Source organism: Denticeps clupeoides, chromosome 13 (assembly GCF_900700375.1).
Source record: "Denticeps clupeoides chromosome 13, fDenClu1.1, whole genome shotgun sequence".
Lineage (NCBI taxonomy): Eukaryota > Metazoa > Chordata > Actinopteri > Clupeiformes > Denticipitidae > Denticeps > Denticeps clupeoides.
The window spans coordinates 20723494-20737905 of NC_041719.1; the positions used below are offsets into that span (position 1 = coordinate 20723494).

General features: G+C 39.2%; 1 protein-coding gene across 2 annotated transcripts; it reads left to right on the top strand.

Moving 5' to 3' along the window:
* Positions 1-1066: 1066 nt before the first annotated feature.
* Positions 1067-14412, top strand: znhit6 (zinc finger HIT-type containing 6). Of its 2 annotated transcripts, none has more exons than XM_029000030.1 (10): positions 1067-1209; positions 1553-1621; positions 2448-2554; positions 2630-2715; positions 4045-4148; positions 7280-7348; positions 7427-7507; positions 9989-10063; positions 13431-13555; positions 13648-14412. In XM_029000030.1, the coding sequence occupies exons 1-10, from the start codon at positions 1121-1123 to the stop codon at positions 13950-13952; spliced, it is 1110 nt and encodes a 369-aa protein (XP_028855863.1). In that variant the 5' UTR covers positions 1067-1120; the 3' UTR covers positions 13953-14412. The 2 variants fall into 2 exon arrangements, with proteins under 2 accessions (XP_028855863.1, XP_028855864.1); XM_029000031.1 differs by having other exon boundaries at positions 1556-1621.

Sequence of the window (14412 nt, forward strand, 5' to 3'; positions counted from 1 at the left end):
ATTAGTACTGTTACTAATTTTTGTTCAGTGTTTATTGACTGTTAAATACGGTTTAATATTCTTTGTTTACCGTGATTTATACTGAGGTTGCTTGTACAGAAGCAGATGGTCTATTCCGTATCGTTCTCCAAACCCCCTATCCGATATTTTTTTCTCCTTCACCGTCTCCCTCCTCTATATGTTGACTTTCTATCAAATCTCTCTCCTTTTTCCTGTCCCTCGCTCATTTCTGTCATGTTTGTAGCAAGGTAAATAAGAAAAAAAGGCCATGAATGATGACAGCACAGATACATATACACACTTTCATGTGTCAATTGTGTTACTGACAGGTCAAGAAAAGAAAGATGTGCCATCCTGGATGAGCTGCACTACCTGAGCCACTTGTGTGGGTTGTAGACTCTGTCTCATGCTACCACTAGAGTGAAAGCACCATCAGCATTCAAAAGTGACCAAAGCATCAGCCATAAAATATAGGAAATAAGAAGTGGTCTGTGATCACCACTTGCAGAGCCACGCCTTTGTTGGGGATGTCTTGCTATTTGCCTATAATTTCCACCTGTTGTCTTTTCCATTTGCACAACAACATGTGAAATTGATAAGTGTTGTCAATAAGTGTTGCTTCCTAAGTGGACACTTAGAGTTAATTTGTGTTGTTTACATGTTCCATTTATTTTTTTGAGCTGTGTAGTTCTGTCTGGTATTTAAGAAAATAAATTTTATGCAAAATTTTATGCACAATTACACTATTCGTCCTCGTGAGGTAGAACTCAGTGTAAAAACCAAACAGCAGAGTGCGCTACTGTGACGCTGTTACAAAACTTTAGGCGGTAGTATCGCACACACTCGCCAATGAACCAGAAGACCACAAAGTAGCAGGTTCAAACCCCACTTAGTACCACTGTGTCGCTGAACAAGACACTAAATCCTGAGTGTAAATCCTGACTGTCCCTGTAGCTTCTGACTGTAAATCGCTCTGGATTAGGGTGTCTGATAAATGCCGTCGTAGTACGGTAAATGGTCGTAGTACGACACTGTCGTAAACCTCAGCGAATTTACGGCACAACCATCCACGTGTAATGAGCTGAGCAGTCGTGTTTCTGTTTGGAATAAGGTTCCTACAATGGAAACAGCAACAGATACAGGAGATATTGACAGTGGCATTCTGCTTGAGCAATGCAGAGGGACGAAAAGAAAGATCTCGCTAACTAGGTTAAACAAATATTACATACCACGTTTCTGTTTTTTTGGCTCTGTTGGCTCTAAGAGAACACGTTGCATGTTTTAGATGTTTGATTGATGTTTATTCGAGTATTTTCTGCTTCCGAAATACTTAACACTAACGTAGAAGTCATAAAAACCTGAAGATTTCTGAGGCTTCACTGCTTTTGAGCGAATAAATAGGAACGCCTGTCAACTAATATTTGAGCATTCGTTTACGTTTACCCAGTTTCCTTAGAAATTCTGCTTTCTTTCACAGCCTGTTTTCACTACTTCTCGTCATTTTAATGATCTAATCATTGTGTTCTTTGCATTATTTCCCTTTGACTGTCAGCAGCTGTGGTGTTTGTGGAAAGGCTGAGGCAAGGTACAGATGTCCCCGTTGCTCTGAACACTCATGCAGGTAGGCTGAGCATAGGAAAATGTTTTACTTGTATGTTTTAAATATAATAGGGATACAATGTCTTTTACCTCAACATGTATTCCTGGAAATACACAGCTGAATGCTTTCATAGGGGTGATTTTGATTGGTACCATGAAGGGTCTTGTTATAAGACCAACAATGAAATATGTTTGACATTCAAGGTTGTTACTAACCTTGATTAATGCTGTTTTGATTGTAGTACATGTTGGTAGCAGTGTACTCTGTTTCCCCACACATGGTAGTGGTTCAAATCATAATCATATTTTGTATTCCTGACTACTGCAGACCAGAAGCTACCATTTGGATTTGCTGTTACACTGCTGTCTAGCAGTCACATTTTGGAGTTGCTCAAGTCCTTAAGCTTGTCCGTATTTTTGGTTTTCAACATTTACATTTATGGCATTTAGCAGACGCCCCTATCCAGAGTGAGTTGTTTTAGGGACAGTACCCATGGTACTAAGTGGCGTTTGAATCTGTGGCCTGCTGTTTCACACTAATCACCCTAATCTACATAAAAGGAAAAATATTTGGTTACTTCCTTACATTTTACATTTGCTGTTATGTGCTGTTGGTAATCATCCCAAGTGGTAATTCTATTGTAATTGTTAATCATTGAACATTTAATGAACATTGAATTGTGGGGAAAAAACATCAGTTTTGCATTTGCTACCAGAATTTTGTTCCACAACAATGACTTTTGAACGTAACAAACCAACCACCAGCGCATATAGGCATATTTCTTTCATTGTGGTCATCTTGCTTCTGAGATTAAGTGCTAAGTATTAATGTTTTGTTCTCCCTGTAGCTTGCCATGTGTTAAGAAACACAAATCCGAATCAGGATGCTGTGGCATTCGAGATAAGACGTTGTTTGTCCCGCTCACCAAGTTTGATGACATGAATCTACTCAATGGTGAGGATATTCTGCTATCTGTTATATGTGTTACCAGTTCGCCGTCTGTTTCTAAGTGTCTTTGTGTTCTGTTAGATTACAGGTTTCTGGAGGACACAGGACGTTTGGCAGATGTGGCCAATCGTGACCCTCTCATGCAGTGTCGTGTGCATTTTCCAAGTGTAAGCCTGAGTCATTCCTGTTTAGACACACCCCCTTATAACATTTCCCTCAGCAGGAATGAAACTTCTGAATTGTATAATATGTGTCATAAGGTGTATTCAAATATATTCTCCATATAGTATATGTTTGTGATAGAGCCCATGTAGCTTTACTTGCAAAAGGTATGATACTCTACCAGAAATAATTGCCTGGACATGATTAAATTCAGCTTTGATATTCAACAGTGTACCGTAATTTCCAGACTATAGAGCTCACCTGTATTTTTTATTTATATATTTTTTAAGTGAAAGTGAAATGATGGGAAGGAGTGATACAGAGAGTGAGCCTACCCTGGAAGGGGGTCCCTCTCTGTATCACTCATTCCCAAGGTTTCTTCCTTTCTCCTAGAGTTTTTTTCTTTGTGTGCAGGAAGGGTCAAGTATGGGGGGGGGGGTTGTCAACTGTAGGGTCTGTCAAAGCCCATTGAGACATACTGTATGTTATTATGGGCTATATAAGAAATAAATGTTGTTGTTGTTGATTGTCATTGTGAAAAACTGTGCACACAACGGAATGTGTCCTGCTTTTAACACTTCACCCTTAGTGTGCAGTGCTCAGTGGCGGATCAGGATTCGAACTGGCAACCTTCTGATTTCGGGGCTGCTTCCTTAATCTCTAGGCACCACTGCCCTAAATAGTCCACTCCTACTCATTTTAAAAAGAGAAAAGAAATGGTATATAAATAAGATGCACTTGTATATAAGCCGCAGGTGTCCCAGTTGAAACATGAGATATTAACAGAGCAAGAATTTTTGGACCTTTTAATTAGATAGATCCCGTTTTTTCAGAACAGTGCTTTTAACAGTACCAAATTTGTCGTCTGTTTCGGAATGAACAGCCTGAAGGTATGCCATTACTTTTACATCTCTTTTACACTAAAATGCAGGAAAAGCAAAAGTCATTGATAACTATTGCCATTGTGCTCCTGTGCACTCAAGCTTATGTGCAGCAGCTCTATTTCCTTCAACAGCCAGAATGATTGCTTTTAACTTGAAATTCGCATCATATGCATTTCTTTGTGTCTATTCCTTGATTGGCATCTGTGCACGTAGCGCAAAATGGCTGATCTGAAGAATTAAATGTAAGTGAGTTTGCCGAAACAGATTCATTGATCCACTGTGACCTGTTCAGTAATTTTGTTGGTCTGATATGACGAGGTTAAATATTTTGGTGGCAGGAAGCTAGTAAGCCTATAAGAATCCATAAATTAGCAGAAGTAGCAACCTATTTGCTGGAATTTTTACGCTATTGTTTCATGTGTTTTTATTCTTATTTTTCTTTTAATTCAGGTTAAAAGGTTGAGAAAGCAGGCAAGCCTGGCCAAAGTTACACTGAAGATCTTACCCAGCACGTTCACCAAGCGCAAAGAGAATTCCACTTACTTCAGTAAAAAGTAGGAAAATATTAAGTTTCTCGAATGCTGATGCTAGATCAGAGGTGTACAACCCTGGTCCTTAGGGGCTCCAGTCCTGCACAGCTTAGATCTTTCCATGTTTCACCACACCTCATTCAACTGAAGAACTGGGTGGTAACAAGTGCAGAAATGGAATCACATGTGCCAAATGAAGGTAAACACAAAAATGTGCAGGAGAAGTGACCTCCAGGACCAGGGTTTGTGACCCCTGGGGTAGATAACATAATGAGAGATCGAATTAGTTTGTGTCTATTAAGATGAGTGTGTGACATACACAGCCTTATTTAACTTCTTGTCTGCTGCTATGGCATTGAACAATTAAATGTATTGACTAACCCCAAAAACATTTCATGCTCACCACATGGTGTCACACTTGCTAAATTGTCTGCCTTTTAGGATCTCTACTCAACTTAAAGCCCTGGTGTAAAAAGTGAAAATGGACATTAGCATTGGTCACCAGTTCAGATTGTGGAATGGGGTACTTCTTGTCTGACCATAATTGCTCTGATGTTTTAATGGCTGCTTTGTGTTAGTAGTGCTTCATGAAGTACTAGAGTGTGGTCAAGAAAAACATGACAGCTTGTTCATATGTAAAATAGAATTAATTTGATGTGTAATGTGGTGTTAAATATATTGCTGTGTACTAAGGAACAAACTTGACTAAAAGCTAAAACTCAACATGCAAATTGTTCAATATGAATGGTCCCCTGCAGTGTCAGTGTTTACCCAGCACATTATAGACAGAGCAAATGTTTGTACTCATTTGACTGAATACAGTTACTGACATTCATACTGCGTATTCACTCTGCCATAGAAATAATGGCATCTGAGTCCCTAATCAGAGGATTTTGTGCATGTATTTTTGCACAAAAAAATATCTACTCTGTTAAGTTTGTACCACAATGACCATAACCAAACCATAGGAACATTACTGATGCCATATAACCTCTTTGTTAACAATGACATCAGATTCTGAGAAAAGTCATGTCCAACTTTTTTCACATGGCATGGCTGAAAAGGCTCTGAAAATTCTCCCCGCACCTTTCATGGCTGCCCATTAAACCCCACCAAGGGTGATGAGGACACATTTCATTGTGTACACCATGTACTTTGCTGTGTTTCACAATGAAAATCACTTTACTTTCATTTATGGAATTTTGCCCGCTTTGTACCACAGGTGGTTTTAGAAAATTATCTAGAAATATGTAATTTGCTTGTGTTTCTTAAAGCTGAATAATTATTGTTTTCATGATCACCCCTGTGTATGCCAGAAATTGTGTTTGGAAAACTGAACAAATGAGGTGTATATGGTCAATCCCCCACCCATTCAGCCTTTTTTTTTTTTTTTTTTGACCTTCGACAAATTTAATTGACCAGACAACAGCAACAAGCAGCTGCTAAAATGTAACTGCATGTTTGTGTGAAGGATGTCTAAGTGAACTCCAGTCATCCTTTTCACTATATTCTTCATATGGTCTTTCAGGTCAGTTGGATTTCTTGAGCGTTATGGACAAATATACTTTTTCTGCCTAAGAGTGAATTTACGGCATAACATGAAGGTTTTATCCTTTATAGAAAACAATGTGGTACTTTATTTTGCTCGATTTGTTTGGGGTTTTTTTTTTTTCCTTAATTAATTTCCTTAATTTTTTTTTTGGCTGGTCGCGGTTGGTTCTTGATCCTTGTTCCCCATGGCCTGACATTGAGTGCGTATCATTAGTATGCATTCCAACCTCTATTGAAGAATACCTGTGTGCATTCTACTACCAATGCCCTTTTCTTGCAAGGAGAACTGAACACTTTCATTTTGTCAAAGTAGAACAATGCCCTCACACCTTGTATGAAAACTAGTTGTGCTGGTGCATTTTGTATTAGTTGAAGAGGCCGGATTGCATTCAGAGGTGGACTTGCTTGAAGGGAGCTACATAATCCAGTCATGAAATTACTGGGGATTGATCAAGTATCTGGATGGCCTGTGCTGATGGATAAAGGCAAATCCGTCTGATATTGTAGAGAAGAGATCTAGAGTACATAAGGGGAAGAAGGCACAAATAATTCAAGTCTGTCAAATGTAAGGTTGAAGTCACTTAGTGTTAAAGGGGTGTCTGTGGGAAGATTGTTGAGCAAATCCAATTCATCAATAAAGGTTCCAAGTGACCATTGGAAGGTGATAAATGACTACTAGAAGGATGTTTACCAGAGAAGAATCTGAGACTGCATGGAAGCTAAAAGAAGAAATTTTAATATTTGTGAGAGGCAGAGGTGTGATGGACCAATTCCTAGATAGTAAGAGGCCAGTGCTACCACCTCTCCCAGTTTTCCTAGGAGTGTGGGAGAAACTATAGGCAGAAGAGAGAGCAGCATGTGTAGCTGTATGCTGGGGGCAGTAACTGAGACATCCAGGGAGTGGAGAGTAGTAAGGGAAGACATGAAGTCACCTTTTTTAACGGCATACTGGCAGTTCCAGAGCCCTCCTACCAAAGGTTTAGGTTGCTGGTAACAGAGCATCTGCATGAATATGTTCTCCTAAGCCTGTAAGAGACTAATGAGAGAAGTTTGGTAAAAGGTACAAGATTTGGATGAAAAAGGCTGCTGCTTACCACCATACTGCTACAGATTATTTCTATAGCGGAGTGACCATCGCTATAAATCACTAAACCCTGCCCCTAATTCACACTATAACTGACCACCTGAGCAAGCTAACAACACTGCACAACAGACAATATACCTTTGATATGCACCACATATTTATTAGTCCTACACAATCCTACAACTGAGTTTATTTGTTACTTTACAAAAACAGCGGTTTTCTGTACTGAAATAAAATAGATCTGCAAACTATAATAATTAAATATAACAATCTTCAAAGCATAGCAATTTTCTCTGAGTGACCAGGTGCTGTTTTAAATGTTGCTGCTGCTGTTAGAAGTAAGAACTGCTACTGAAGAAAATGTTTTCTGATTGTCATTCTTTATCTTCTCATGATGTGATAAGTAAGGAAACAGTCATACTTTAATAAACCTCAGTCGCCTGTGTGTGGATGTCATTTTGTGATGCAGTCAGGCATTACTTCAAATCTGTTTAACTATGTCCCAATTCTTCACTCACAGGGAAGCAGTTTTCTACTGGCACCTAAAACTAATGTTTCCTCAGTGTGGCTCGGAGTACACAGTGAGGAGGTGAGCACACTTTTGTCAGACATGCTTTGGCCTACACTTACGGTAGTATTAACATTAATTTGTCTGTCTCCTCTACAGAGTAGTTGACACCCGAATGCTTAAAGACATCCTTAGTGCCTACATCCACCCCACAGAGTCTCATCCTGTGATACGCCAGAAGTAAGATACTCTTTCTCCAACCAGCAGTTTTTCTTCACTGAGCATTACATCAATTATACTGGCCATGATGCTTTACCCAGAAGGTGTTTGAAGTGAAGTGATTTTCATTGTGATACACAGCAGCACAGCACACGGTGCACACAGTGAAAATTGTCCTCTGCTTTTACCCATCACCCTTGGTGAGCAGTGGGCAGCCATGACCGGGGAGCAGTGTGGGGACTGTGCTTTGCTCAGTGACACCTTGGCGGATCGGGATTTGAACCCGCAACCTTCTGATTACGGGGCCGCTTCCTTAAACACTAGGCCACCACTGCCCCAGTTTAGGAAGAATTGAGGGATTTTGATGACCCTGTGGTTTTGTACCAGATGGAAGGCATGTTGCAAGTAATCACCAGCTTATCATATGGCTTTATGCAATGTAATAAAACAAAGTTGTAATACTTATTATCATGAGTAATTGCACTGCAAGGACTTCTCTCAGCCACTCAAAATGCTGGAGCTAGGAGTAAAGGCTGGAGCTAGCTGTGAAATTGTGGATCGTAAAAATAAGCCATTAAGGCCATACCACTTCTGACGTGTCCTTTAAGGGCAGTCATGGCCTGGCAGGTAAGGAAGTAGACCTCTAATCAGAAGGTTGCCGGTTCGAAACCCAAACCGCCAAGGTTGCTCTGAGGTTAAAAGCAGAGGACACATTTCGTTGTGTGCTCCGTGTGCTGTTTCACAATGACATTCATTCCACTTTCATTAAAGGCTTTGTAGATGACAACTATAGATGCACTATAAAGCCCCTTGTCAAATTATGGTACATTAAACTGATTCTTGGCAGCAAACTAGAGAATGTAGCGAAGAATGTTTTCAGTGTCCATGGTGATCTCATTAAGCCTAATATCTGCTCCAGTCTAAACTATCACTTTCTGTTTTGTTGTGAAATGATGGGCAGAGAAGTAGCATCAAGATTGAGGCAGACTTACAAAGTATTCTTTTACCATGCATGCTGTGCTTTTTCTGGTTTATATGAGAAGAGGGGAGCATTTTACCTTAAAATAAAACCCACAACCATTTGGTGCCACAATCAGTGGAGGACAGAAAAAATATTCCTGAACATTGTGATGCAGTCATTGTATGTTCATAGCTATTTATTTAATGCCTCCTACAGTGTCATTAAGAATATAACTGTATGTCACAGTTTGTATAGCCAGCAGCATGATAATGTGGTCATGGTGATATGCTGTTTAGTAGGCACATTGACCATTGTGACTGAACAAGAGGGTTTTAACACTCTTATGTTACTGATGGTCTCCATAAATCCACATAAACAAAGTGATCTAATTACAATTTTGGATGTTACCAAGAGGAAGTGAGGCAACATGCTGAAATTTTTAAAGATGTTTCCTGCAGGCCTAGTTCCATAGCTTCAGACAGGTCTGAAGTAATGAATATGAAGCAGTAATAAAATCACACTCTGTTTCCACATGTTCACACATTCAAGTGGCAGGGCTGTGTTCCAAACAGGAGCTGGTTCTAAAAAGTAAAAAGGAGTCAACCATGTCTGTATGGTCATAAATACTTGGTTTTAGAGTGGTTTTAGAATGATGAAAAGGGAAATAAACATTGCTGCCACTTTTGAAACTGCCAGCCAGAACAGTGCTCATTTCCCCAAAACAAAGCTAACATTGCAAATATATCTTAACGATAACAATTGCTCCTTTCAAACAGTTAATCCTACATTACACTGGAAAAATTATGAAAATGGAAAATATCATGCTTGTGTAGTTTATCTCCTCTTTCCATGTGAGAGATAACTGGAATCAGAGATTTGGCTTTACAAAAGGTGACTGTGAGCAAAATTGTGGCAGATGAGCCATAACATTTCAACCAGGTGCCAAAAATTGTGCTTTTTGAGTCATGGAATAAAACTAAGTATGCTGTGATATCAGGTGTAAGCAATTCCTTAAAGTTCTCTTGCAAGGTTGCTGCACCTCTTATTTTTCCATTACATCCCACTGATTGGATTGAGATTTGGAGAGTTTGATTTCAACACCTCAAATTTGTTTGGTCTGCCAATCCAATTCCATTCAAGTGTAATCAGAAAAAAATTCCAGAAGGTTGTGTGTTTTTGTCAGCAACCATGTTTATGTAGGCGGCATGTGTCAAAATAATATCTATGGATGCCTGCAACCAAGTTCCCAAGAACATTTCCCCAAGCATCACACCATCTTGTCTTCTTCCTATTTTGCACCATGGATGGGCTAACATGGTGGTGGGCAAAGGCCAATATGGTCTCAATGTAATGGTATAAATTCTCACCGATGTCTAGGGAAAGTTCATTTCATTTTCTGGTTCATTTACAGGCACTTCAGTGGTATGCAAAAGATTTTCACATGACTAATGAGGGGACTAATTGTATGATAAAACTGTTTCCTGTTGTCCTTTATCCATAATGTAACGTTAGGCCCAAGTTGTGTGTTTTTGTGTTTTCAGGTTGAAGATTTATGTTCAGGCTCCAATGGAGAATGTGAGAGTCTTTATGAAATCAGAGGAAGGAATTTCCTTGAGGTATGTGCTCTTTGGATTTCAGATGTTAATAATAATCTAATAATCACAATTAATTTATCCAGAATTTTCACTTGTATTGCCTAATGTTTCCTGATTTAAGATACCTAATTAAACATCTTATAACCACCCAGCTCTTTAGTTGAATGAAATATGTTGGATCAGGGAAAGAGCTAATCAGTGCAGGGCTTGTGCCCTCCTGAGCCTGGTTTGAAGGGGCCTGGTATGTTTGATCTGTTTTTGTTCATTGGCTCATTGATTGAATTCAATCTCAACCTCTGATTTCATGCCTTGTGTGGGAAACCAAGAACATAATTTGTGTACCATTTTATTTCAACAAATGTATATATTGGTGAAAGGATCCCTAAATGTATTATTGTGATTAAGGCATTAATATATTATTCATTTTGACCCTTATTTACATGAGAGACAGAGAAATGTTGCTCGCTTTTCCCCTGGCATGAAAAGTTTTTGCCTTGATAAAGGGCCTTAGTGGCCCCCTAATACTATATCTGAAGTCTCTTTCCAATATTCAGCCTTGGTGCAGAATTACAGCCACTTTGAGTCAGTCCCACATTGAGATTTACCCAAGATGCACCATTTTCATGTCTGTATCTTTATACTAATGAGGAGGAGAGAGGCAGGACAAGGAGGAGAGCAGCCTATAGAAGATCAGGGGCACTTGCAGAAATTAGGCCAAATTCCACATCCAGCCATCTGAGCTGCCGCTCTTTGAATGGCGCGGCAGAATGACCAAAGCACTCTTTATTCATATGGCCATTTCTAGGGGCTAGGGGAAATTGCATTACTGTTAAATAATCTCCCAAAATGGGATTTTTCATGTCTGACATTTAATTGATGGTTCAGGATCTCATTGGCCTCCGTGTGTTGACTGCAGAAGCACCAGTGACACCAATCACAGCTGAAAACAGGGAGCATTGGCTCCCTAATCAAATGTTCCCATAATGGGAACCCCTTTTTTTTTTTTTTTTTTTTTTCTCCCCCCTCTCAGTGCTCCAGACTGTGGCTATCCCCATCTAAACTGTTCAGAAACAGGGTGAATGCAGATTGTGCTGTTTTTTGTCTTTCCCAATGTGCATTACATCGGTGGGGTGAAGCACCCCCAGGCTTTGCTTGCTGACTCAAATTTATCCAGCTTCAGGAAAGGGTCTTTATGCTGACCTGAATGCAGTGCCAAAGGGCTACACAAGAATTTTTCCAGTTCCCATAAGACTGCACGTTTTTCAATGGCTACAACTACAACGTTTTCTAGCGCAGGTCTATAGCAACTTTGCTAGCTTTATGTAGGGAACAATGTCACAAGGTACTGCATGCATTCCTTCCAAATTCCTGCACCTTCACTGCCTCGTGTCTCCCTTTTAAAACCCATGTAATTTACATCTGCAACACTCAACTATTTACATCCTAACAAGTCATTTCCTTTCCCTGTTAGTCTAGTGCTTGCAAAGCATGCTGGTACAGTCAGATTGGCCAGCGTCTGCCGGTACAATAAGTCACTCTGTCTAAGTCACATCATAAAAATAGGTCTGCACAATTAATCAAATTTTAATCACAATCACTATTTTAGCTGCCACGATATCAAATCAAGCACTTCCTCAACCAATAGTCAGCCAACCACCAGGAGGCGAACAAAAGCAGCAACCTCTTGGCTTCAGTGGTATGCAAGCTTTGTTTGGGCAAAGAATTATAGCTCTAGTTCCAAGCTCACAGCTTCTGTTCTGACACCTGTGTATATTGTATTGTTAGTTCATTGTTTATAGTTCTTGACAAATCTTTACAAAATGCCTCTGTTTATGGACCTGCACTGTTTAGAATGATCTTTTCCAAATATATTTAATCATATTTAATATTAAAAAAATAAAGCATTTTCATAGTGACTTGACCAGTCATCACACATTGAAATATGGCCTCTTCTTTTAACCCACCCCCTGAGAAGTGTGTGGGGACTGTAGTGGCAAATTGGCACCTCCACTTCCTTAACCCCTAGGGCACCATTGCCCCACTGAGTATTTCCGATTCAAAAGAAGCTGGTGAGTAAATTTAACTGCTCATACAGTTGGACACAGCTACCTTATGACACAATAGTTTACAACAAGTTTTTTTTTTTTAATTAAAGGGGGATTAACAGAGTTACTCTGTTTGTTTGTGATGAATCCATATATCAAGATTGGCAATTTCCCTATATCCAGTAAGTAGATTTAGTTAAAGAATACTATACTCATATCTATTTTTTAATAAAGTCTGTAACAAAATGTGGAAAAAGCGAAAGGGTGTGAATACCTTCCAGTGGCAGAGAGTGAGGAGGACAGTAGTTTTGACTTTGGGAACAACAAGGCCTGGGTTTACAGAATATCCAAGGCCAAGACACACATACACACTGAAGAGGTTTTGGAAGACACGCACACATACTTTCTCGAAATGTGCTAGTTGTAACATGTGAGTTTCATAAGAGAACATGCCACCAAAACAAATGTCCTCTTTATCTTTCAAGCATTACACATGGAGTTTGTTGGACTTAATTGTGATGAGCTTCCTCGTCTCTTACATGCCTACCTGTGTAGGAGGGGTGCAAATATGGCATGCCCACACTCAGAGTAATACTGGTGTCAAAATGGGATGTGTTTGATTCATGACACCCTTATCCAGTGCGATTTACAATCATTAGTTACAGGTACAGCCCCCCTGGAGCAATTTAGGCTTAAATGTCTTGCTCAGGGACACAATGGTAGTACAAGAGATTTGAACCTGGGTCTTCTGGTTAATAAGTCAAAGTCAAAGTCAGCTTTATTGTCAATTCTGCCACATGTACAGGACATGCAGAGAATTGAAATCTCAGACCCATACAAGTAACATTAAATACAAAACAGTAACATTGAGCAAACATAAGCAAATGTCTTTCCCACTAGGGTACTAGCACCCAAGAGGCGATCAGAGGTTTTCATGCCATAAGCAATAAGTAGGGTGATATAATGGCCAGTGATGTATTAATCTGAAATTTTATTTATTTATTTATTTATTTTAAACCAAGATTGAGAACTGCTATTTGCTTTAAATTTGCATAATGATCCTACAGGCTTTTAAGTGTGTGGTTAACTTTATATTTTTAAAATTTATCAAAATTTAACCATCTTCTCTATTAGTAATAGAGTATAACTTCCTCACTTTACCTTCCTCACTTTACCTCACTTTACCTCACTTTCACAAGGCAAGGGATGAAGATCTTGGGTCACCTGCATTGCAGTAATTTACCAACTTGATTCAGGGGATTGTTTACCCAGCAGATCAACATTTAGAGACATGTCAGGACAAATTTTGGTGTTGAATAGCAATTCTTTACCTTTGTTTACAGGTATCATGAACTTGACATGAATCAAAGTTTGCGAAATAACCTGATGAACAAGACTATCATTGAGTATCCAACTCTTCATGTGGCACTTCAAGGCTGCTGTGAGGAGTATGTTACTCAGAAACAAGGTAAATAGCATCATCTTGTTATGTTGAATAAGCAGAACAGATTAAAGGCATGTTGATTGAGGTAAATAATGGTCTTTAAACCTCTGCCCAAGCTTTTCTCCCAGCTGATGCCTGCACCATTCATCACACCCTTGCAGCACAAGCAACCACGGATGAAGACACATGTCATCAATCTGGATCTTTGTCTAACCCCTCTCACCTTATGTGTGAGGAGGAGCTGGAGGATGGCGAAATCCAAAGTGGAGAGGAGGAGGATCATATTGTTAGCCCTGAGAGTGAATTCAAAAAGAATACTGATAACCGTGAATGTGATAACCATCCCTATCATGACACTGAAGAAAATGAAAATCCTTTTTGTTCTGAAAATGCTAAAAATTGTGTTGACCTCCTCAAATGAGGTTTTTGGTTCTCATGACAAACTATCTGAAGCCGATAATAGTATTCATGACAAAAACAGAGAAGAGCTGAGCAGTTACAAAGAGGAGCTTAGTGTGCTTAGTGACGATACCCAGAAAGAGATGTTTCTAATTAAAGATGCGATAAAATATTTTTTTTTTTATCTTTAATTTTATATATATATATAATTTTTTTTTATGTGTAATGCAACATTAATCTGTACTTTCTAAGTCAGTGAAATGTCCTAGCCAGATTGTCTTTCCAATCATTCCTTAATCATGCAGACATCCACTGAATGGAGCTTGTTGAAAACCAGGTGAATACACTAATTAATTTGTTTTAAATGAGTCCACAATAAAAATTTATTTTCTGCTTGTGAAGCAGTTTGGTACAGGCTTTGGGCTCTCTGCTGGGTTCCTTCTGTAATATAATCACTTGATCAATAAAAATGTCTGAATGTT

What these genes read in the sequence shown, in the direction of transcription:
- znhit6 (XM_029000030.1), top strand. Translation starts at nt 1,121, where the DNA reads ATGGAAACAGCAACAGATACAGGAGATATTGACAGTGGCATTCTGCTT. An exon ending in CATCCTGTGATACGCCAGAA is followed by an intron (nt 7,508 to 9,988) that starts GTAAGATACTCT and finishes TTGTGTTTTCAG; the next exon opens with GTTGAAGATTTATGTTCAGG. An exon ending in GAGGAAGGAATTTCCTTGAG is followed by an intron (nt 10,064 to 13,430) that starts GTATGTGCTCTT and finishes CTTTGTTTACAG; the next exon opens with GTATCATGAACTTGACATGA.